At 41.6% G+C, this 25524-nt stretch overlaps 2 protein-coding genes across 2 annotated transcripts in view; both read left to right on the top strand.

Annotated features, from left to right (window-relative positions):
* LOC139579350 (CD209 antigen-like protein E) overlaps positions 1-25524 on the top strand; it is a 90670-nt gene that overhangs the window by 8966 nt on the left and 56180 nt on the right. Inside the window, exons 2-4 of the mRNA XM_071407922.1 lie at positions 925-1026; positions 1124-1357; positions 1495-1619. Coding sequence (XP_071264023.1) covers positions 925-1026; positions 1124-1357; positions 1495-1619 — 461 coding nt within the window. The remainder of the gene's footprint in view (positions 1-924; positions 1027-1123; positions 1358-1494; positions 1620-25524) is intronic.
* On the top strand, positions 4964-18981 carry LOC139579363 (C-type lectin lectoxin-Phi2-like). The gene is made up of 6 exons (XM_071407945.1): positions 4964-6571; positions 6803-6904; positions 6999-7064; positions 7158-7300; positions 17813-17907; positions 18225-18981. Exons 1-6 carry the CDS (start codon positions 6430-6432, stop codon positions 18370-18372), a joined length of 696 nt encoding a protein of 231 aa, XP_071264046.1. The 5' UTR covers positions 4964-6429; the 3' UTR covers positions 18373-18981.

Below are 25524 nucleotides of genomic sequence, written 5' to 3'. Positions count from 1 at the left end.
GTCCTTCCTAACCTGCGTTTGTAGCAGCTGTTGCCAACTCAACGGCTAGGAGATATCACTTCTGTAGTGAACACGAGTTCAAAGTTCATACCATTCACAATCAAAGTCCATGCTGATGTTGGCCTAGTTCTGTAGTTATTGTCTGAACCATCTTGACATCGGATCGTCATCCAAAATGTACCCGGAACAGGAAGTTACATTTTTGTCACTGGCTTTATATAGTGGAGGTAGAGGGGTGTGTCTGAAAAGTCTATTACCCAGGTCTCTTCACAGGGGTTTGGAAGGTAAAATTCATTTGGAAGGTAAAATTACATTTCACCTCTTCACAAACAATGTCATATTCAAACATTTGAATTAAACAACAATTCCATGTGAATCCGATACCTCTGACGTTTAGACTTTTCACAGTAGCGTTTGTCATTCTATCATTGATGAAAATGTGTCAGAGGGCAACCGAACTGACATAATATACCTTAAGTACCACCGCATATGTACAGTGGGTTGGATTACCAGAATATAGTTAATTTCCCCCAACTTCTGATGTTACCCAGAATCTCTATGTTAACCCATGGGTTTCCTTATGTCACATCAGTTATAGTGGGGAGAGAGAAAAAGGGGGAAAGAGGTATTTATGACTGTCGTAAACCTACCCCCAACCCAACGTCATGACACATGTTACGAATTACAATTTGTATATGTTACGAATGTCCTAAACATATGAATTCTACTAACACTAGCTAGCTGGCTAACGTTAGCAAGGCTAGGAGATAACTAACTGGTCACTATATTTCATGTTAATGTGAGAAGCTGTATCTTTAACAACAACAAGTCCCCCTCAACAGGAAGAGAGATGGGGTGAGAAAACATCACTTTAAAAGTGTTATTGTGTCTCATTGATGCTATGTACAGTACCTGTGTCCACAGAACCTGATAGCTCAGAGAAGAGATCCTCCAGAGTTGCTGCAGTGTGTCTGGGGCTGCTGTGTGTTCTCCTACTGGCTGGGATCATAGGCCTGTCTGTCTACTGTAAGTCTTAAGTTACAATTCCTACATTTCACCAGCATTCACTTACAATTCACCAGATTATCTATTTTATTGATACACTTTGTTGTTGTTATAACAGATGATGGGGTCTCTAAGAGCTTCATAGCCTATAAGACCAACTCATCTGCAGAGATAGAACAGCTACAGACCAGCTACAACAACCTGACTAAAGAGAGAGACCAGCTACAGACCAGTTACAACACCCTGACTAAAGAGAGAGACCAGCTAAAGACCAGTTACAACACCATGACTAAAGAGAGAGACCAGCTACAGACTGAGAGAGAGTTTCTTAACTGGAGGCTTAGCAATCTCAGTGAGTAAACCTACAGTAATACATTATCATTAATCCCACACAACTAATCATCATTCTGTGTTCTTTCATTAAGTGTCCAGTGTGATAAATTGAAGGAAATTCGTATGTTCATCAATATTTTCAAACCTGTCCTGAAGGCTGGAAGAAGTTTGCATCCAGTTGGTACTTCCTGTCTACTGAGACTAAAACCTGGAAGGAGAGCAGAGAGGCCTGTCTGGAGAGAGGAGCAGACCTGGTGATCATAAACAGCAGAGAGGAACAGGTGAGACGGAGAGGAAATGGGTGTGCAGGGGGTAGATATGATCAAACATATACGTCTGCTAATTTATCTTTCTCAACAACAGACATTTCTCTTCAACCTCAAGAAGAGAGTCTGGATTGGTCTGACTGACTCTGTTAAGGAGGGGACCTGGAAATGGGTGGACGGCACCCCACTGACCACAAGGTGAGAGATGATAACTAATCTGGAGGCTCCATTCAACCTTTTTCTATGCAGGTTACTGACATTGATGATAGCAGTCAACACAGTTAACTATAAGATGTCGACATATTATTTAGTATTATGATGTGATGTCTGACTGTTTTTAACCCTGTAGCTACTGGTATTAACCATGATATCTGACTGTTTTAACCCTGTAGGTACTGGTATTAACCATGATATCTGACTGTTTTAACCCTGTAGGTACTGGTATTAACCATGATATCTGACTGTTGTTAACCCTGTAGGTACTGGTATTAACCATGAAATCCTGCTGTTTTTAACACTGTACGTACGGGTATTAACCTTGATATCTGACTGTTTTTAACCCTGTAGGTACTGGTATTAACCATGAAATCCTGCTGTTTTTAACCCTGTAGGTACTGGTATTAACCATGATATCTGACTGTTTTTAACCCTGTAGGTACTGGTAATAACCATGATATCTGACTGTTGTTAACCCTTTAGGTACTGGTATGCCAAACAGCCTGATAATGCAGGTCCTACTGGGGACGAGGACTGTGCTGAGATACACGAAGATCAGAGTCCTCTAAAGTCATGGAATAACATGTCATGTGACAGCAAACTCAACTGGATGTGTGAGAAAGTGGTTTATGATATCATCCACAGAATAAAAGGGAAATGTAGAGAGGAAGATAATAAAAGTGTAACATAGAGGTTGAGGTTGGGACAATTACTGCACCAGTTTATCTTTATAGCTGATTCCTGAGAACAGAGGACTTTCTTATCAGGAGAAACTGTATAACCTCAATTTCCGTCTACTGCACAGGCCTCATGTTGTGTCTAATGTACTGACCTCATGTTGTGTCTAATGTCCTGACCTCATGTTGTGTCTAATGTCCTGACCTCATGTTGTGTCTACTATACTGACCTCATGTTGTGTCTAATGTACTGACCTCATGTTGTGTCTAATGTCCTGACCTCATGTTGTGTCTAATGTCCTGACCTCATGTTGTGTCTAATGTCCTGACCTCATGTTGTGTCTACTGTACTGACCTCATGTTGTGTCTAATGTCCTGACCTCATGTTGTGTCTACTATACTGACCTCATGTTGTGTCTAATGTACTGACCTCATGTTGTGTCTAATGTCCTGACCTCATGTTGTGTCTAATGTCCTGACCTCATGTTGTGTCTAATGTCCTGACCTCATGTTGTGTCTACTATACTGACCTCATGTTGTGTATAATGTACGGAACTCATGTTTTGTCTACTATACTGACCTCATGTTGTGTGTGTGTGTGTGTGTGTGTGTGTGTGTGTGTGTGTGTGTGTGTGTGTGTGTGTGTGTGTGTGTGTGTGTGTGTGTGTGTGTGTGTGTGTGTGTGTGTGTGTGTGTGTGTGTGTGTGTGTGTGTGTGTGTGTGTGTGTGTGTGTGTGTGTGTGTGTGTGTGTGTTACCTGAGTGCTGGTCTCCTGGTCCATTATTAGGAGCAGTGTCCTCTGTCTCTTCTCTCTTGGTGCTGGTCTCACCGTCTCTCAGGGTGTCTGCACTGACATAGATAACCACAATCTTCTCCTTCATCTCACCTCTGTCAAACTTTACCTTCTTGGTCATATCTGGCTCAGCAGAGATGACCTCAGACATATCCAAAAACGTACTGTGTTTTCTGTCTGTACTCAGGTTCTGGTACTATTGTTGTCTCTCTGTCTGTGTCTCTTTCTGTCTCTGCTGTTTCTGTCTCTGAGTCTTTAACTAACTGTTTATGATATCATCCACAGAATAAAAGGCAACTGTAGAGAGGAAGATAATACAAGTGTAACATAGAGGTTGAGGTTGGGACAATTTCTGCACCAGTTTATCTTTATAGCTGATTCCTGAGAACAGAGGACTTTCTTATCAGGAGAAACTGTATAACCTCAATTTCCGTCTACTGCACAGGCCTCATGTTTTGTCTAATGTACTGACCTTATGTTGTGTTTCTAATGTACTGATCTCTTTTTGTGTCTAATGTCCTGACCTCATGTTGTGTCTAATGTCCTGACCTCATGTTGTGTCTAATGTCCTGACCTCATGTTGTGTCTAATGTACTGACCTCATGTTGTGTCTACTGTACTGACCTCATGTTGTGTCTAATGTACAGACCTCATGTTGTGTCTAATGTCCTGACCTCATGTTGTGTCTACTGTACTGACCTCATATTGCGTCTAATGTCCTGACCTCATGTTGTGTCTAATGTCCTGACCTCATGTTGTGTCTAATGTACAGACCTCATGTTGTGTCTAATGTCCTGACCTCATGTTGTGTCTACTGTACTGACCTCATGTTGTGTCTAATGTCCTGACCTCATGTTGTGTCTACTGTACTGACCTCATGTTGTGTCTAATGTACAGACCTCATGTTGTGTCTAATGTCCTGACCTCATGTTGTGTCTACTGTACTGACCTCATGTTGTGTCTAATGTACAGACCTCATGTTGTGTCTAATGTCCTGACCTCATGTTGTGTCTACTGTACTGACCTCATGTTGTGTCTAATGTCCTGACCTCATGTTGTGTCTAATGTCCTGACCTCATGTTGTGTCTAATGTCCTGACCTCATGTTGTGTCTACTGTACTGACCTCATGTTGTGTCTACTGTACTGACCTCATGTTGTGTCTAATGTCCTGACCTCATGTTGTGTCTAATGTACTGACCTCATGTTGTGTCTAATGTACTGACCTCATGTTGTGTCCAATGTACTGACCTCATGTTGTGTCTAATGTCCTGACCTCATGTTGTGTCCAATGTACTGACCTCATGTTGTGTCTAATGTCCTGACCTCATGTTGTGTCTAATGTACTGACCTCATGTTGTGTCTAATGTACTGACCTCATGTTGTGTCCAATGTACTGACCTCATGTTGTGTCTAATGTCCTGACCTCATGTTGTGTCTACTGTACTGACCTCATGTTGTGTCTAATGTACTGACCTCATGTTGTGTCTAATGTACTGACCTCATGTTGTGTCCAATGTACTGACCCCAATGTACTGACCTCCATCTCCCCTTCCTCCAGGTGACAACCCCCCCCCCCCCCCCCCCCCACCCCCCACCCAGCTGACTGCAGCGTCTCTTTACTGGCAGCTCTCTGACCGACGGTGTCAACTGGACAGGCATCATCTGTGTCACCTTATGCCAAGGCAACGGGACCCTGAACACTTCTATGGCGTTGGGCCCCAGGGTCGAGAATGTGACCCGGGTGGCCTGCAGCACCACCTGCTCTTCAAAGGAGGTGGAACTGATGGTGGTGGACAGGCAATGTGGGTGTGTCTCAGGGCTCAATGAAGGACTCTGTTGAGATGGTAGGGAGCTCTATAGCCCAGGGCCCAGTTTCCCAAAAGCATTTTAAGGCTCCATTGTTATTACCACAGGATCCTATTGTTCTAAGATTAATTTAGCCTTAATATGCTTTGGGTAACTGTGCCCAGTTCTCTGTCACCAACACTACAGCTGTACCTGTAGTTAGTACTACATCCACCCAGGTCTCTGTCACCAACACTACAGCTGTACCTATAGTTAGTACTACATCCACCCAGGTCTCTGTCACCAACACTACAGCTGTACCTGTAGTTAGTACTACACCCACCCAGGTCTCTGTCACCAGCACTACAGCTGTACCTGTAGTTAGTACTACATCCACCCAGGTGTCTGTCACCAACACTACAGATGTACCTGTAGTTAGTACTACATCAACCAGAGGGCCACCTTTGACTCTGTCCCTGTATCTAAGGATCTGTGTGATGCTTTCTCTCCTCCTGTGGAATAGAGTAGAGCTGTAGAGTTGTATAATAGTTCATGTAGGTAGATGTCATGTGGAACAGTGGAATCAGTGCAGAGAGAGTTGTGTCATTAGATGTAACCAGTATGTATATGTTATGTTGTACTAAAAGACAGGGTGGAGATATGAACTTTTTGTCATAAAACATGTGAAGGGTTTTTATTCTTCTTTCATTTCCCTTCAAACTGAAACTATGGAGATGTTGTCGGAACTTCTGCTTTTTCATTCTGAGTATTTCTTCACATTAAGCATAGATAGAGCAAAGAGCCTATATGGTACAGATCTAGAATCAGGTTTCCCTCCCAAAATCCTAACTTTAACCACTTGTGGTGGAAATTCAAAACGGTCCTAAGATCAGTGTCTTGTGGCAACTTCCCCCTGCACCGCCGGTCACAGAGTGCAAGACATAAGTGTCTCTCCATTTGAAGGCTGGGGGTGCTGTACATTTAGTCAGGATATACTGTATGTAGGTTATATGTGAATGTATCCAGAATTGGGACCCTGTGACCCACACATACATCATATAGCATGATATAGAGTCATATCATGTAGTATATTATCACTTAAGTTGAATCACATGTTTAAAACTGATGAACACTGGGAAACACACATGTTCAGAGTAGGAACTAAGGCTGGTTCAAGTCACGTGGTGACCAGTTTCCCCTTCACTGTGGTTGAACGTTTAAAAAATAGTGTCACTACAGTAAATCACACAGACGCAGGACAGTGCAGGGAGAAGACACAGCTACAGACATATATTAGAGTTGAGGTTAGAAGTAGAAGTAGAAGTTACTGTATTTGACCACAAGTGTGTTAAGATGTCAGAAGGAGTCTATGAAATCCCAGATAGATTTGAAGACGATGAGCCTGATGCAATGAAGAACACAGACATTGATGGCCAAATATATTCCAATGTAAGAGACTTCAAACCCAGTCCAAGAGATGGAGTTGTTGCTTCTGGTAAGATTGCATGAACACACACACACACACACACACACACACACACACACACACACACACACACACACACACACACACACACACACACACACACACACACACACAAATTACACACATTGAAGAGGTGATGTTACCCTGTATTGCTATAGCTTTATTTGTCCCAATCCTGGATGATACAGTAAAACACATTTCCAAAGATTACTTTACTTACTTTAACAATTTGTGATTTAGTGCATTTTCAGTGGTGGAAGAGACCCTCTGGAATTGCTGCAGTGTTTCTGGGGCTGCTGTGTGTTCTCTTATTGGCTGGGATCATAGGCCTGTCTGTCTACTGTAAGTTTAGTATGTTGTCACTGAGACTTAAGTAGCCTACATAATCATCAATGGTGAGGAAATTACATTTTTAATTAACTCTTCCTTTTTACAGATGGAGTCATTGGTCATCACTACTCAACAGAGAGAGACCAGCTACAGGCCAGGGTTAGGTTCTATGGTGAGTGTAGTTCATTCATTTCATTTAGTACATAGAAGAGATGTAGTATATTTGTAGACTTTTGAATGCCTGCTGTTCTGTTGTGTTTCTCAGAGAAACCCTGTCTAGCTGGATGGTGGAAGTTTGGCACCAGCTGTTATTATCTCTCCTCCACGATGAACACAGCTGGGGCCGGTCAGAAGGAGTGCAGAACAATGGATGGAGAGTTGGTTGTTATAAACAGCAGAGAAGAACAGGTAATAGATAATGCATTATTAATTCTACAATACTACAGTTTCTTTGTATAACCAACTGCATTGCAAATGTTCATATCACTTTCAATTGTTTAAATACATTTCCTCTCAGAAACGAAAGTTTGTATGAAATTAAATAAACTAAGCAAAAAAAGAAAAGTCCTCTCACAGTCAACTGTGTTTATTTTCAGCAAACTTAACATGTGTAAATACATATTTCTATGAACATAACAAGATTCAACAACTGAGACATAAACTGAACAAGTTCCACAGACATGTGACTAACAGAAATGGAATAATGTTTCCCTGAACAAAGGGGGGGGGGTCAAAATCAAAAGTAACAGTCAGTATCTGGTGTGGCCACCAGCTGCATTAACTTCTTATGGCTGAAGGGGCAGTATTGAGTAGCTTGGATGAAAGGTGCACAGAGGTGCCCATATTAAACTGCCTGCTCCTCAGTCCCAGTTGCTAATATATGCATATTATTATTCATATTGGATAGAAAACACTCTGAAATATCTAAAACTTTTTGAATGATGTCTGTGAGTATAAAATAATTCATATGGCAGGCAAAAACCTGAGAAAAAATCCAAACAGGAAGTGGGAATTATGAGGCTGATCGATTTTCAACCAAGATCCTATTGAAATCACAGCGTGATATGGATGAGCACTTCCTGCTGCTTCCACTAGATGTCAACAGTCTGTGGAACTTTGTCTGATGCCTCTACTGTGAAGGGGGGCCGAATGAGAGGGGAATTAGTCAGGTCTGCCATGACCTGACCATGCTCATGCGCGTTCACATGAGAGGGAGCTCTGTTCCATCGCTCATCTGAAGTCAATGTAATTCTCCGGTTGGAACGTTATTCAAGATTTATGTTAAAAACAGTCTAAAGATTGATTCAATACATCATTTGACATGTTTCTACTGACTGTTACGGAACTTTTGGACATTTCGTCAGCTTTTAGTGAACGGGCTTAGTGACTTTGGATTTGTTTACCAAACGCGCTAACAAAAGTAGCTATTTGGAGATAAATGATGGACATTACCGAACAAAACAAACATTTCTTGTGGAAGTGGGAGTACTGGCAGTGCATTCCGGCGAAGATCAGCAAAGGTAAGTGAAGATTTATAATGCTTTTATGAGTTTTGTTGACTGCACAATTTGACTGGTAACTGTATGGCTTGCTTTTGTGGCTGAACGCTGTTTTCAGATTATTGAATATTGTGTTTTGCCGTAAAGCTTTTGGAAATCTGACACAGCGGTTGCATTAAGAACAAGTGTATCTTTAATTCTATGTAAAACATGTATCTTTCATCAAAAATTATGATGAGTATTTCTGTTATTTGATGTGGCTCTCTGCAATTTCTCTGGATATTTTGGAGGCATTTCTGAACATGGCGCCAATGTAAACTGAGGTTTCTGTATATAAATATTAACTTTATCGAACAAAACATATATGTATTGTGTAACATGAAGTCCTATGAGTGTCATCTGATGAAGATCATCAAAGGTTAGTGATGAATTGTATCTCTATTTCTGCTTTTTGTGACTCCTGTCTTTGGCTGCAAAAATTACTGTGTTTGTCTGTGATTTTGCGGTGACCTAACATAATCATTTGTGGTGCTTTCGCTGAAAAGCCTATTTGAATTCGGACACTTTGGTGGGATTAACAACAAGATTACCTTTAAAATGGTATTAGATACATGTATGCTTGAGGAATTTTAATTATGAGATTTCTGTTGTTTGAATTTGGCGCCCTGCACTTTCACTGACTGTTGTCATATCGATCCCGTTACCAGGATTTCAGTCATAAGAAGTTAAGTACTGCAGCGCATCTCCTCCTCATGGACTGCACCAGATTTGCCAGTTTTTGCTGTGAGATGTTACCCCACTCTTCCACCAAGGCACCTGCAAGTTCCCTGACATTTCTGGGGGGAATTGCCCTAGCCCTCACTCTCCGATCCAACAGGTCCCAGACGTGCTCAATGGGTTAGAGATCCGGGCTCTTTGGCAGAACACAGACATTCCTGTCTTGAGGGAAATTACGCACAGAACGAGCCGTATGTGTCACGCCCTGACCTGTGGTAAGGTCAGGGTGTGATTTGGGGTTGGCATTCTAGTTTGTATATTTCTTTGTTGGCCAGATATGGTTCCCAATCAGAGGCAGCTGACTATCGTTTTCTCTGATTGGGAGTCATACTTAGGCAGCCCTTTTTCCCACCTTCAGTTGTGGGATCTTGTTTTCTGTTTAGGTTCTTTGCCTTACAGAACTGTTTTGGTGTCATCAATAAAAAGACGTCTACCACGCTGTGCCTTGGTCCACTCCTTCTACAAACGAGAGCCGTAACAGAAGATCCCACGACCAACGGACCAAGCAGCGTGCCTCGGAGTGGAGGACATCATGGTTATGGGTGGAGGTAATTGCAGGGCATGAGAGCCTGCCGTGGAAACAGGCGGAAGGAGCGAGTGAGGAACGGCGGCGATACCAGGAGTCACGGCAAGGACGGAAGCAAGAGAGGCAGCCTTCCCCAAAAATTGAGGGGAGGGACACAGGTTGGCGAGCGGAACGAACGGAACTAAGGGGTGAACGAGACCAACTCCCTGTAAACACAATGAGGAGTTGGTCACGGTTCAAGTGCCACGTTTTCCGGTTCTGTGCACCGTGCCTTCAGTGCGCATCCACAGCCCCGTGCGCTCTGTGCAAGATCCCGGCAGTTGCGGTGCTAGAGTGGGCATTCAGCCAGGACGGATTATGCCGGCTCAGCGCTCCTGGTCTCCGGTGCATCTCTTCTGCCCAGGATATCCTGCGCCAGCTCTACGCACGGTATCCCCAGTTCGCCAGCATAACCCAGTGCGGCCTCTGCCAGCTGTCCGCGCTTGCCGTGCTACAGGGGGTATTCAGCCAGGACGCGTTGTGCCAGCTCTGCGCTCCAGACCTCCAGTGCGCCTCCATGGCCAAGTATATCATACGCCGGCTATATGCACTATGCCTCCAGTGCGCCTTCTTAGCCTGTGCCTTAGCCGTCCTGTGCCAGCTCTCCACACTCACCGAGCTAAAGTGGGTATCCTCAGTCCGGTGAGACCTGTTCCGGCACCACCAACGAAGCCTCCAGTGATGATCCATGGCCCGAAGCCTCCAGTGATGATCCATGGAACGAAGACTCCAGTGATGATCCATTGCCCGGAGCCTGTAGTGATGATCCATGGCACGAAGCCTCCAGTGATAATCCATGGCCCGGAGCCTCCAGCGACTGTCCGCTGTCCCGAGCCTCCAGCGACGGACCGCAGTCCGAAGTCTCCAGCGACGGTCAGCAGTCCAGAGTTTCCAGCAACGAGCTGCAGTCCAGAGCCAAAAGCGGGGGTTCCCAGTCCAGAGCCTCCGGCGATGATCCACGGTCCGGTTCCTCTGGCAACGATCCATGGTCCGGAGTCTCCAGCGACGATCCACAGACCGGTTCCACAGAAGCGGAGGGATCAGCGTACAGAGTGGGGAATACATCCCGAACCGGAGCCACCACCGAGGATAGATGCCCACCTAGACCCTCCCATACTGGAGACTGGAGGCGGCTGGAGTCCGCACCTTCTTGGTGGGGGGGGGAGGGCGGGGTACTGTCACGCACTGACCTTAGAGAGCCTTTTTATTTCTCTATTTGGTTAGGTTAGGTTATGATTTGGGGTGGGCATTCTAGTTTGTATATTTCTTTGTTGGCCGGGTATGGTTCCCAATCAGAGGCAGCTGTCTATCGTTGTCTCTGATTGGGGACCATACTTAGGCAGCCATTTTTCCCACCTTCAGTTGTGGGATCTTGTTTTCTGTATAGTTTTTTAGCCTTACAGAACTGTGCACTTTCGTTTTTTTGACTTTGTTATTTTGTTTTGGTGTCATCAATAAAAAGACGATGTACGCTTACCACGCTGCGCCTTGGTCCACTCCTTCTACAAAGCCGTAACAGTATGGCTGGTGGCATTGTCATGCTGGAGTGTCATATCAGGATTAGCCTGCAGGAAAGGTACCACATGAGGGAGGAGGATGTCTTCCCTGTAACGCACAGTGTTGAGATTGTCTGCAATGACAACAAGCTCAGTGCGATGATGCTGTGACACACCACCCCAGACCCTCCACCTCCAAACCGATCCCACTCCAGAGTACAGGCCTCAGTGTATGTTCATTCCTTCGACGATAAACGCATATCCGATCATCAACCCTGGTGAGAAAAAAATGTGACTCATCAGTGAAGAGCACTTTTTGCCAGTCCTGTCTGGTCCAGCGACGGTGGGTTTGTCCCCATAGGCGACGTTAATGCCGATGATGTCTGGAGAGGACCTGCCTTACAACAGGCCTAAAAGCCCTCAGTCCAGCCTCTCTCAGCCTATTGCGGACAGTCTGAGCACTGACGGAGGGGTTGTGCATTCCTGTTGTAATTCGGGCAGTTATTGTTGCCATCCTGTACCTGTCCTGCAGGTGTGATGTTCCGATGTACCGATCCTGTGCAGGTGTTGTTACACGTGGTCTGCCACTGCGAGGACAATTTAGAAGAATTTCTTTCCTAATAAATAATTGCATATGAAAACAAAGAATTAAGTATTGACCTCCATCCCTATATTGTCACAGAAATCACAATGAAACCTGCAGTGGAACCAGTGCTGTCAGTCACAGCACACCCATGGCACATCGGACTCACGTTCCTGTGGGGAGCTTGCAAGCAGATAACGCTCTCTGCAGCGAGCACTGCAGGTGGTGTCTTGTTTTATAAAAATTATAATTAAATTGATTAACATGGTTTGTAAATGTAGAAGTACTCCAGCAATACTAGTAACTGACACAACTGAGAGAGAAAAACAACCAGATGATGAAGTACCTGAGGGTGGAGCCATGGGTGGAGTGACAGAGGTGGCTGCTGGAGCTGTTCTCTTCCTTTTCTGTGCTGCAGAGAGAAACAGTCGTGTCAGACAGAGCATGTTTCATGAAAACAATTTTCTACTTTTTACATCAATACCTCTGGAGGAAGCTGTAGAAGTTTTGGAGGAGGTGGACATGCCTTGAGAGCTGGTGCTATGGACTGTAGATATGTAAAGAGAAACATTTAAAACATTGCAGTTAAAAAAAAAACATAAACAGTATTTTTTTCATAATTGAGCATGCGTTCATGGAGGTGGCTGTATTCAAATTGCAGGGGGCAGGGACACGAGACAAGGCTGCTGTGGTGGTGTGACTAGAGGAGATGGAGGAGGTAATTGGTCCAGAGGAGGCCGCTTCAGTGGTGACAGACAGGGGGGTGGTGTGCATCGTGGTGGTGGATGAAACCGCTGACAATGGCTTGGAGGAGCTAGTGTTTGTGGTGGTGGGGTTGAAGGACCGACAGTGGTGTGGCTGAGAGAACAGGCACGTGGCCTACGTTGGCAGCAGGAGGCTCCGGCGGCTCCTACAGGTGTTGCACACTGGGAGACAGGTGTTGCGCACTGGCGGTGGTGACGCAGCTGTCAGGGGAGATTCCTGTGGGGCGTGCAGCAGAGGCGATGGCATCAATGGTCTCATCCATAGCAGCCCTCTCCTGTGCCCTCTGTGTTCTGAGGGCTGCCCGATGCCCTTTCTCCTCTGCCTCGGCCCTCTCCTTCCCACCCGTCTCCTGCCACTGGCACGTGTTTTACTCCCCGGTGAGGCATGCGGCAACAACTGGGAGTCTTCTGTATCGGTATAGCCGATACTTCAGGACAGTTAGGATATGCCCCAGGTCCTTCGCTATCAGCCCCTCTATTAGGGGGTGCTCTTCTAGGACTGGAGCAGGGGCTGGGGGTCCTCCTGTGGTCGCTGGGGAGGAGGTGCTGGTGGACGACACAGTGCTGCTATTCAAGGAGAGGCGGTGGTGGGACCCGGTAGGGACCAAGACGGCATTAGACGGGACCTTTCAATGGCTGAAGGGTCAAAAAGGAAGAGGCCACATTTCTTAAACCCTTCCACCACATAGCGCATGTCCTTGCAGCGCTGGTACAGGTAGCGGAGTGCTCTGGCAAATTCTGATTTGTTTACCATGTAGGAGTGGTCAACATGGCTGAGGTCTCCAGCTACCTTGGAGAACTCAGCCTTTAAAGAGCCAGACTATGCCACATCCAGAGGCTACAGGTTATAGGTGCAGTGTGGTGGAAGACAAAGAGGTCTTCCCTTAGTGCTGCCGCCATCACCTCCGGGTCCACGTGGATCTTGTGCCCATCGAAGAGAAGAAGGAGAGGGCGCTCTTTCACTGTATGCTTTTTGAAGTACTCAGACCACTTCCTGAACAGGTCCCCGTCAATGTAGCCACTGTTTGACCGTCCATACAAGAATTGGGAGGGGCCTCCCAATGTGTTGTGGCCGCAGGGGAAACACTTGGAGTAGATGATAAACGGGGGGTATGTCATCTCTCTCTGTCTCGTCCTCTCTCTCTGAAGCAGGCCTGCTCGGTGATGTGCTCCTTGGTCCGCAGAGCATGCTGGAACACGTGTTTTGCGCCTCAGGGGGCCAGCACTTTGTGCCTGCTCTGACTGCTACTAAACCCAGACTCGTCACACTTATAGATTTGTCTGGGTTTCTCCCTCAACCCCCTCTCCTCCAAGTGCTTCTCATGAGAAGTGAAGAAGGTGTCCATGGACTCAGCTCTCACCCTGTCCAGGGTGTCCAGCCTCCTCATGCTCAGGTTCTTGTGCCTCCTCCTGATCATTTCCCAACACCTCTTCCCCAGTAGTGGGATTGTCTTCCCTGGGTGCTGAAACCTGGAAGAGAATAGAATGAAAATCCTCCATCTTGGATGAAAATGTTTATTTTGGCATCACAATATACATCCACATTTACATCACACAAATTGAGAACAGTCAGTCCAGCATTCTACATACATTAACACATAGAACTCCAGATACCTTCTGATTTCATCAGCCTCTGTCTGGTGAAGGGGAACCCATGGCTGGTGCAGTAGGTACAGTACTGCTCCAGATAATTTTCATCCTCGGTGCAAGCAAGGTGGGTGGTCCCTTGCGACCACCATGGGTGAACCGACCGGGGGTCTGCCGACGTACACCATGCACCTTGGTAGATATGAAAATTAAACTGTTACAAGCAGATAAAATTCACATACACGTGGTTATCTCCTAAAAACAAAGTATGTCTAAACTTGGCAGCCTGGCAGATAGCCATCCCTGCATGGAACATGTCCACCTGACTCCACTGCTTCCTCTTGACGTTCTCCATGCTGTGTTGGGAACGTAGCTAAATAACTTGGCATATTATACACATTCTAGAAAGATAACTCCATCTCAATATGTAGAAACATTTACAATTCATAACTAAGGCATTGAAAGGTTTCACAATAACTGAAACTGTACCCACCTTTGTTGTTATCTGTAATAAAAATGATTTTAATATTGATACATACATTGTAACATTTGACTAAATACTGCCTCTATGTAGGTTTTGTAAGATGAAACACAGCCTGCAGTGATAGGTGTCAAAAGGTTCATGGTTCAGAGTAGAAATGACCCCGTCAGACGACTCCAATATTGATACGGTAAAACTTGACAACGTTCAGCTGTTTTTGTGAAATGTGTTATCTTACACTTAAACTCATTTATTTTTTGGTTACTAAGCAGTTTTATCAACATTTAGTGACCAATCTGGCAATATTAGCAATGCCGTTAGCTATATTTCAGAGATAAAAAGTTGGATATTAAATTATGTGTGGTCTGTTGCGCAGTCAAATTTTACAACATACAGTGTCTCCCTCAAAATGTGTATATACAGTATACAGTATACTGTATATATAGTAATTTTTTGAAAACTCTCATAACCTAGCTCAAATTCAAAAAATTGTAATGAAAATCAGTGGTCAGCTAGCTAAAAGGGTGTATTTAGTCGCAAAACTTACCGTTATCTTCTTCCAGTCCATTTAAGTTTTGAGCTCGAAGTCTCTGATATTGGGGGGAAATTGGGGGGAAATTAGCTACAGTGAAGTACTACTACTACTACTGCTATTATGCCATTACTATTATACTACTACTATCATGATATTTTGGGTATGTGTACTTTTACTTTCTACTTACTTTTCCAGCAGTGGTGGAAAAAGTACCCAATTGTCAAAGTAAAGATACCAACTTCTTAGGGATAGGGGGCGACATTTTCACTTTTTGATGAATTTGTGCCCAAATTAAACGGCCTCGTACTCTGTCCTAGATCATATGATATGCATATTATTATTACTATTGGATAGAAAAAACTGAAGTTTCTAAAACTGTTTGAATTATATCTGTGAGTAAAACAGAACTCATATGGCAGGCAAACTTCCAAACAGGAAGTGAAAATTCTGAAATGGGTCGCTGTGAAAGGCCTCGCCTATTCAATTGCCTTATATTTATGGATCTGTATGCACTTCATACGCCTTCCACTAGATGTCAACAGGCAGTAGAACGTGGAATGAAGCATATAGCTTCATGTGGGACCGGATGAGAGCCTTTGGAGTGACAGGTCAGGCAGATTGCCAGTTCTTGGCCACGCACAGAGGGCATGTGATGTCTTTGTCTGCACTGCGTTAGATAGGCATGAAGAAATGCTCCGTCTGGGACGTTATTGGATATATATGAGAAAAACATCCTGAAGATTGATTCTCAACTGAGTTTGACCAGTTTATTCGACTTGTAATACCACTTTTTGAAGTTTTCGTTCAACGTTTTCATTCAATTGCGCAAGTGTTTGGACACATGCACTACACATGCTAGCCAAAGTTGCTAATTCGACAGAAGTAATGGACATTATAAAACAAAACAACAAATTATTGTGGATCTAGGATTCCTGGCACTGCATTCTGATGGAAGTTCATCAAAGGTAAGGGAATATGTATGATGTTATTTCATATTTCTGTTGACTCTGTTGACTCCAGCATGATGGAGAATGGCTGAGCGCTGTCTCAGATTATTGCATGCTGTGCTTTTTACTAAAGTATTTTTTTTTTTTTAATCTAACACAGCGGTTGCATTAAGAACCAGTGTATCTTTAATTATATGTTAAACATGTATCTTTCATCAAAGTTTATGATGAGTATTTCTGTATTTCACGTTGCTATCTGTAATTACTTTCGCTATTTTGGAGCCATTTCTGAACATGGCGGCAATGTAAAACCACGATTTCTGGCTATAAATATGCACATAATCGAACAAAACATAAATGTATTGTATAACATGATGTCATATGACTGTCATCTGATGAAGTTGTTAAAAGGTTAGTGATTAATTTTATCTCTATTTGTGGGTTTTGTGAAAGCTATCTTTTCTGTGAAAAAATGGCGGTGTGTTTTTGGATATTGTGGTGAGCTAATATAAATATATGTTGTGTTTTCGCTGTAAAACATTTAAAAAATCAGACATGTTGGCTGGATTCACAAGATGTTTATCTTTAATTATGTGTACATGTATTTTTCATCAAAGTTTTATGATGGGTATTTCTGTATTTCACGTTGCTCTCTGTGATTATTCTGGCTGTTTTGGAGCCATTTCTGAACATGGCGCCAATGTAAAACCACGATTTCTCGCTATAAATTTGCACATTTTCGAACAAAACATAAATGTATTGTATAACATGATGTCTTAAGACTGTCATCTGATGAAGTTGTTCAAAGGTTAGTGATTAATTTTATCTCTATTTGTGGCTTTTGTGAAAGCTATCTTTGCGGTTAAAAAATGGCTGTGTTTTTGGGGATATGGTGGTGAGCTAACATAAATATATGTTGTGTTTTCGCTGTAAAACATTTAAAAAATCAGACATGTTGGCTGGATTCACAAGATGTTTATCTTTCATTTGCTCTATTGGACTTGTGATTTCATGAAATTATATTATATTATATCCCTGTGGCGCTAGGCTATGCAATGCCAGTCAGCGTTTCTGATGAGAATGATCCCGGATCCGGGCTGGGTAGTCCAGAAAGAAAATGACTGAAGTAAAAGTGAAAGTCACCCAGTAAAATACTACTTAAGTAACAGTCTAAAAGTATTTGATTTTAAATATACTTAAGTATCAAAAGTAAAAGTCTAAAGAATTTCAAATTCCTTATAAAGCAAACTGAACAGCATAATTTTCTTGTTTTTTTATTTACGGATAACCATGGGCATGCTCCAACACCCAGACATAATTTACAAACGAAGCATGAGTTTAGTGAGTCTGCCAAATCACAGGCAGTAGGGAAGGCCATGGATGTACTCTTGATAAGTGTGTGAATCAGACCAATTTCTTGTCCAGCTAAGCATTCAAAATGTAACGAGTACTTTTGGGTGTCAGGGAAAATGTATGGAGTAAAAAGTATATAATTATCTTCAGGAATATCGTGAAGTAAAAGTACTATTATACTACTACTGTTATACCACTGCTATGATAATAATACTATTATACTACCACTATTATACAACTACTACTACTACTATCATACTACTACTATTATGTATGTCTCTGCCGTGGAGATCAAATAATGGCCATTGTTTTTCTTCCAAATTTATATAATAGATATTCATTCATGAATTTAAGAAGAATGTCTGGATTGGTACTTATAAAGAAGACGGAATCTGGCAGTGGGTTGACAACACATCATTTACAACTACGTGAGTGATTGACAGTTCTGAATTACTTTTACTATCTGTTTCTCTGTTGTTGCAATGATAATTTTTACAGTCCGATAACCTCATCTCCAGCCAGCTCACTCTCTCTCTCTGTCTGTCTCTCTCTCTCTCTCTCTCTCTGTCTCTCTGTCTGTCTCTCTCTCTCTCTCTCTCTCTCTCTGTCTCTATGTCTCTCTCTCTCTGTCTCTCTCTCTCTCTCTCTCAAATGGTAGCAGTAAAGCCTGGTGACGAAGTGAACGGACTGATTCTCTATGATGTTTTAGAGGATTTTTAACTCTGATTAACTGTGTGGTTTATAGGTATTGGATGGAAGGGGAACCTAATAACATGAACGACAAGGTGGCTTGTGTTGAGATCTCACAGACAGCAACAGACCCATTGAAGAGTTGGAAGGGCGGACCATGTGTTGAACAACACTGGGTCTGTGAGAAACCAATCACAGAGTAATTATCGGATATCCCTGTGATAGGCTTAAGATGCTTTTGTCTCTCTCTCTCTCTCTCTCTCTCTCTCTCTCTCTCTCTCTCTCTCTCTCTCTCTCTCTCTCTCTCTCTCTCTCTCTCTCTCTCTCTCTCTCTCTTGTTGTTTACTGGTAAGTGATGATGTCTAGTAGTTATCATGTTGATGGTTGGATACAGTACTGAATGGTTAAGTGATGATGTTTAGTAGTTATCATGTTGATGGTTGGATACAGTGCTGAATGGTTAAGTGATGATGTCTAGTAGTTATCATGTTGATGGTTGGATACAGTGCTGAATGGTTAAGTGATGATGTCTAGTAGTTATTATATAGATGGTTGGATACAGTGCTGAATGGTTAAGTGATGATTTCTAGTAGTTATTATATAGATGGTTGGATACAGTGCTGAATGGTTAAGTGATGATGTCTAGTAGTTATTATATAGATGGTTGGAAACAGTGCTGAATGGTTAAGTGATGATGTCTAGTAGTTATCATGTTGATGGTTGGATACAGTGCTGAATGGTTAAGTGATGATATCTAGTAGTTATCATGTTGATGGTTGGATACAGTGCTGAATGGTTAAGTGATGATGTTTAGTAGTTATCATGTTGATGTTGGATACAGTGCTGAATGGTTAAGTGATGATGTCTAGTAGTTATCATGTTGATGGTTGGATACAGTGCTGAATGGTTAAGTGATGATGTCTAGTAGTTATCATGTTGATGGTTGGATACAGTGCTGAATGGTTAAGTGATGATGGCTAGTAGTTATCATGTTGATGGTTGGATACAGTGCTGAATGGTTAAGTGATGATGGCTAGTAGTTATCATGTTGATGGTTGGATACAGTGCTGAATGGTTAAGTGATGATGGCTAGTAGTTATCATGTTGATGTTGGATACAGTGCTGAATGGTTAAGTGATGATGTCTAGTAGTTATCATGTTGATGGTTGGATACAGTGCTGAATGGTTAAGTGATGATGTTTAGTAGTTATCATGTTGATGTTGGATACAGTGCTGAATGGTTAAGTGATGATGTCTAGTAGTTATCATGTTGATGTTGGATACAGTGCTGAATGGTTAAGTGGTGATGTCTAGTAGTTATCATGTTGATGGTTGGATACAGTGCTGAATGGTTAAGTGATGATGTCTAGTAGTTATCATGTTGATGGTTGGATACAGTGCTGAATGGTTAAGTGATGATGTCAGGTAGTTATCATGTTGATGGTTGGATACAGTGCTGAATGGTTAAGTGATGATGGCTAGTAGTTATCATGTTGATGGTTGGATACAGTGCTGAATGGTTAAGTGATGATGGCTAGTAGTTATCATGTTGATGGTTGGATACAGTGCTGAATGGTTAAGTGATGATGGCTAGTAGTTATCATGTTGATGTTGGATACAGTGCTGAATGGTTAAGTGATGATGTCTAGTAGTTATCATGTTGATGGTTGGATACAGTGCTGAATGGTTAAGTGATGATTTCTATTAGTTATCATGTTGATGGTTGGATACAGTGCTGAATGGTTAAGTGATGATGGCTAGTAGTTATCATGTTGATGGTTGGATACAGTGCTGAATGGTTAAGTGATGATGTCTAGTAGTTATCATGTTGATGGTTGGATACAGTACTGAATGGTTAAGTGATGATGTCTAGTAGTTATCATGTGTATAGTCATGCTGAATGGTTAAGTGATGATGACTAGTAGTTATCATGTTGATGTTGGATACAGTGCTGAATGGTTAAGTGATGATGTCTAGTAGTTATCATGTTGATGGTTGGATACAGTGCTGAATGGTTAAGTGATGATGTTTAGTAGTTATCATGTTGATGTTGGATACAGTGCTGAATGGTTAAGTGATGATGTCTAGTAGTTATCATGTTGATGTTGGATACAGTGCTGAATGGTTAAGTGATGATGTCTAGTAGTTATCATGTTGATGGTTGGATACAGTGCTGAATGGTTAAGTGATGATGTTTAGTAGTTATCATGTTGATGTTGGATACAGTGCTGAATGGTTAAGTGATGATGTCTAGTAGTTATCATGTTGATGTTGGATACAGTGCTGAATGGTTAAGTGATGATGTCTAGTAGTTATCATGTTGATGGTTGGATACAGTGCTGAATGGTTAAGTGATGATGTCTAGTAGTTATCATGTTGATGGTTGGATACAGTGCTGAATGGTTAAGTGATGATGTTTAGTAGTTATCATGTTGATGTTGGATACAGTGCTGAATGGTTAAGTGATGATGTCTAGTAGTTATCATGTTGATGTTGGATACAGTGCTGAATGGTTAAGTGATGATGTCTAGTAGTTATCATGTTGATGGTTGGATACAGTGCTGAATGGTTAAGTGATGATGGCTAGTAGTTATCATGTTGATGGTTGGATACAGTGCTGAATGGTTAAGTGATGATGGCTAGTAGTTATCATGTGTATAGTCATGCTGAATGGTTAAGTGATGATGACTAGTAGTTATCATGTTGATGGTTGGATACAGTGCTGAATGGTTAAGTGATGATGTCTAGTAGTTATCATGTTGATGGTTGGATACAGTGCTGAATGGTTAAGTGATGATGTCTACTAGTTATCATGTTGATGGTTGGACACAGTACTGAATGGTTAAGTGATGATGTCTAGTAGTTATCATGTGTATAGTCATGCTGAATGGTTAAGTGATGATGACTAGTAGTTATCATGTTGATGGTTGGATACAGTGCTGAATGGTTAAGTGATGATGTCTAGTAGTTATCATGTTGATGTTGGATACAGTGCTGAATGGTTAAGTGATGATGGCTAGTAGTTATCATGTTGATGGTTGGATACAGTGCTGAATGGTTAAGTGATGATGGCTAGTAGTTATTATGTTGATGGTTGGATACAGTGCTGAATGGTTAAGTGATGATGTCTAGTAGTTATCATGTTGATGGTTGGATACAGTGCTGAATGGTTAAGTGATGATGTCTAGTAGTTATCATGTTGATGTTGGATACAGTGCTGAATGGTTAAGTGATGATGTCTAGTAGTTATCATGTTGATGGTTGGATACAGTGCTGAATGGTTAAGTGATGATGTCTAGTAGTTATCATGTTGATGGTTGGATACAGTGCTGAATGGTTAAGTGATGATGTCTAGTAGTTATCATGTTGATGGTTGGATACAGTGATGAATGGTTAAGTGATGATGGCTAGTAGTTATCATGTTGATGGTTGGATACAGTGCTGAATGGTTAAGTGATGATGGCTAGTAGTTATCATGTTGATGTTGGATACAGTGCTGAATGGTTAAGTGATGATGTCTAGTAGTTATCATGTTGATGGTTGGATACAGTGCTGAATGGTTAAGTGATGATGTTTAGTAGTTATCATGTTGATGTTGGATACAGTGCTGAATGGTTAAGTGATGATGTCTAGTAGTTATCATGTTGATGTTGGATACAGTGCTGAATGGTTAAGTGATGATGTCTAGTAGTTATCATGTTGATGGTTGGATACAGTGCTGAATGGTTAAGTGATGATGTCTAGTAGTTATCATGTTGATGGTTGGATACAGTGCTGAATGGTTAAGTGATTATGGCTAGTAGTTATCATGTTGATGGTTGGATACAGTGCTGAATGGTTAAGTGATGATGGCTAGTAGTTATCATGTTGATGGTTGGATACAGTGCTGAATGGTTAAGTGATGATGTCTAGTAGTTATCATGTTGATGGTTGGATACAGTGCTGAATGGTTAAGTGATGATGTCTAGTAGTTATCATGTTGATGGTTGGATACAGTGCTGAATGGTTAAGTGATGATGGCTAGTAGTTATCATGTTGATGGTTGGATACAGTGCTGAATGGTTAAGTGATGATGTTTAGTAGTTATCATGTTGATGGTTGGATACAGTGCTGAATGGTTAAGTGATGATGGCTAGTAGTTATCATGTTGATGGTTGGATACAGTGCTGAATGGTTAAGTGATGATGGCTAGTAGTTATCATGTGTATAGTCATGCTGAATGGTTAAGTGATGATGACTAGTAGTTATCATGTTGATGGTTGGATACAGTGCTGAATGGTTAAGTGATGATGTCTAGTAGTTATCATGTTGATGGTTGGATACAGTGCTGAATGGTTAAGTGATGATGTCTAGTAGTTATCATGTGTATAGTCATGCTGAATGGTTAAGTGATGATGACTAGTAGTTATCATGTTGATGGTTGGATACAGTGCTGAATGGTTAAGTGATGATGTCTAGTAGTTATCATGTTGATGTTGGATACAGTGCTGAATGGTTAAGTGATGATGGCTAGTAGTTATCATGTTGATGGTTGGATACAGTGCTGAATGGTTAAGTGATGATGGCTAGTAGTTATTATGTTGATGGTTGGATACAGTGCTGAATGGTTAAGTGATGATGTCTAGTAGTTATCATGTTGATGGTTGGATACAGTGCTGAATGGTTAAGTGATGATGTCTAGTAGTTATCATGTTGATGTTGGATACAGTGCTGAATGGTTAAGTGATGATGTCTAGTAGTTATCATGTTGATGGTTGGATACAGTGCTGAATGGTTAAGTGATGATGTCTAGTAGTTATCATGTTGATGGTTGGATACAGTGCTGAATGGTTAAGTGATGATGTCTAGTAGTTATCATGTTGATGGTTGGATACAGTGATGAATGGTTAAGTGATGATGGCTAGTAGTTATCATGTTGATGGTTGGATACAGTGCTGAATGGTTAAGTGATGATGGCTAGTAGTTATCATGTTGATGTTGGATACAGTGCTGAATGGTTAAGTGATGATGTCTAGTAGTTATCATGTTGATGGTTGGATACAGTGCTGAATGGTTAAGTGATGATGTTTAGTAGTTATCATGTTGATGTTGGATACAGTGCTGAATGGTTAAGTGATGATGTCTAGTAGTTATCATGTTGATGTTGGATACAGTGCTGAATGGTTAAGTGATGATGTCTAGTAGTTATCATGTTGATGGTTGGATACAGTGCTGAATGGTTAAGTGATGATGTCTAGTAGTTATCATGTTGATGGTTGGATACAGTGCTGAATGGTTAAGTGATGATGTCTAGTAGTTATCATGTTGATGGTTGGATACAGTGCTGAATGGTTAAGTGATTATGGCTAGTAGTTATCATGTTGATGGTTGGATACAGTGCTGAATGGTTAAGTGATGATGGCTAGTAGTTATCATGTTGATGGTTGGATACAGTGCTGAATGGTTAAGTGATGATGTTTAGTAGTTATCATGTTGATGGTTGGATACAGTGCTGAATGGTTAAGTGATGATTTCTAGTAGTTATCATGTTGATGGTTGGATACAGTGCTGAATGGTTAAGTGATGATGTCTAGTAGTTATCATGTTGATGGTTGGATACAGTGCTGAATGGTTAAGTTATGATGTCTAGTAGTTATCATGTTGATGGTTGGATACAGTGCTGAATGGTTAAGTGATGATGTTTAGTAGTTATCATGTTGATGGTTGGATACAGTGCTGAATGGTTAAGTGATGATGTCTAGTAGTTATCATGTTGATGGTTGGATACAGTGCTGAAATGTAAGTGATAATTCCACCTAGTGGTTAAAGTGAGATATCAACTCATCACAGAGGTAAAATAGTGGTATTACAGACTTGCCAACGGCTTTTTCTCAATGAATCCATTGTCCTCGCATCCTTCCTCCTCTGCTCCTCAAAACACATTGGATAATATGGTCCAAGAAGAGTGACCTTGGACTTTCTCCTCTAATAGTGTTGTGAAGGAAGAGAGGAGATAGGAGGAGAGCAGACAGGAGGAGAGAAATCTAGGAAAGACTAATTGAGATAGAGCCTTTGTGTCAGAGAGAGACATAGAGGAGAAGAAAATTAAGAGAATAAAAACAAAAAAACAAAAACATTAAATTGTTTTAGATTTAGAGGATAGTATGTAGACATGCAATCAGTAAAATGCTTATATTAATGGTTTTTATTAGTAGGTAAGTCTCTCTGGATGAGGGCTTCTGCGAAATGACGAAAATGTACATTTAATGTAATTTGCCATAGGCTTATGCTTGTTTATTATTCATATCTTGATATTTTTTTTGCATATTAAATTGTTAGCATAAATGGCTTTTATGATAACAACAAAGTAAAGTAATAAAGGAACAATGTCCTTTAACCAGCTTCCTGATGGAATGTGATTGGATTATTAAAACAGTGTCGTTTGCAGTTGGACACACACAGAAAGCAGAACTGTACTGAGAGGGCACGCCCAAATGAATGCATGAGCACACACACAAGTCTGAAGTTCCCCTTTTACAACCTCTGAGAAAGATGCAAACATCGATTCATAGGTCATATTAGTTTATAACGGAGGAAACCATCTTGTTCATGAGTCTCAGCTTTCAATAGAGTGGTTATAATAGTTTATAATGTAGGAAACCATCGTGTTCTTTAGAGAGTCTCAGCTTTCAATAGAGTGGTTATAATAGTTTATAATGTAGGAAACCATCTTGTTCATGAGAGTCTCAGCTTTCAATAGAGTGGTTATAATAGTTTATAATGTAGGAAACCATCGTGTTCTTTAGAGAGTCTCAGCTTTCAATAGAGTGGTTATAATAGTTTATAATGGAGGAAACCACCGTGTTCTTTAGAGTCTCAGCTTTCAATAGAGTGGTTATAATAGTTTATAACGGAGGAAACCATCGTGTTCTTTAGAGAGTCTCAGCTTTCAATAGAGTGGTTATAATAGTTTATAATGTAGGAAACCATCGTGTTCTTTAGAGAGTCTCAGCTTTCAATAGAGTGGTTATAATAGTTTATAATGTAGGAAACCATCGTGTTCTTTAGAGAGTCTCAGCTTTCAATAGAGTGGTTATAATAGTTTATAATGTAGGAAACCATCGTGTTCTTTAGAGAGTCTCAGCTTTCAATAGAGTGGTTATAATAGTTTATAATGTAGGAAACCATCGTGTTCTTTAGAGAGTCTCAGCTTTCAATAGAGTGGTTATAATAGTTTATAATGTAGGAAACCATCGTGTTCTTTAGAGAGTCTCAGCTTTCAATAGAGTGGTTATAATAGTTTATAATGTAGGAAACCATCGTGTTCTTTAGAGAGTCTCAGCTTTCAATAGAGTGGTTATAATAGTTTATAATGT

Source organism: Salvelinus alpinus, chromosome 6 (genome assembly GCF_045679555.1).
Source record: "Salvelinus alpinus chromosome 6, SLU_Salpinus.1, whole genome shotgun sequence".
NCBI classification, from domain to species: domain Eukaryota; kingdom Metazoa; phylum Chordata; class Actinopteri; order Salmoniformes; family Salmonidae; genus Salvelinus; species Salvelinus alpinus.
This window is presented reverse-complemented; position numbering and strand designations above follow the sequence as displayed.

What these genes read in the sequence shown, in the direction of transcription:
- LOC139579363 (XM_071407945.1), top strand. Translation starts at nt 6,430, where the DNA reads ATGTCAGAAGGAGTCTATGAAATCCCAGATAGATTTGAAGACGATGAG. An exon ending in CATAGGCCTGTCTGTCTACT is followed by an intron (nt 6,905 to 6,998) that starts GTAAGTTTAGTA and finishes TCCTTTTTACAG; the next exon opens with ATGGAGTCATTGGTCATCAC. An exon ending in TAAACAGCAGAGAAGAACAG is followed by an intron (nt 7,301 to 17,812) that starts GTAATAGATAAT and finishes TTTATATAATAG; the next exon opens with ATATTCATTCATGAATTTAA.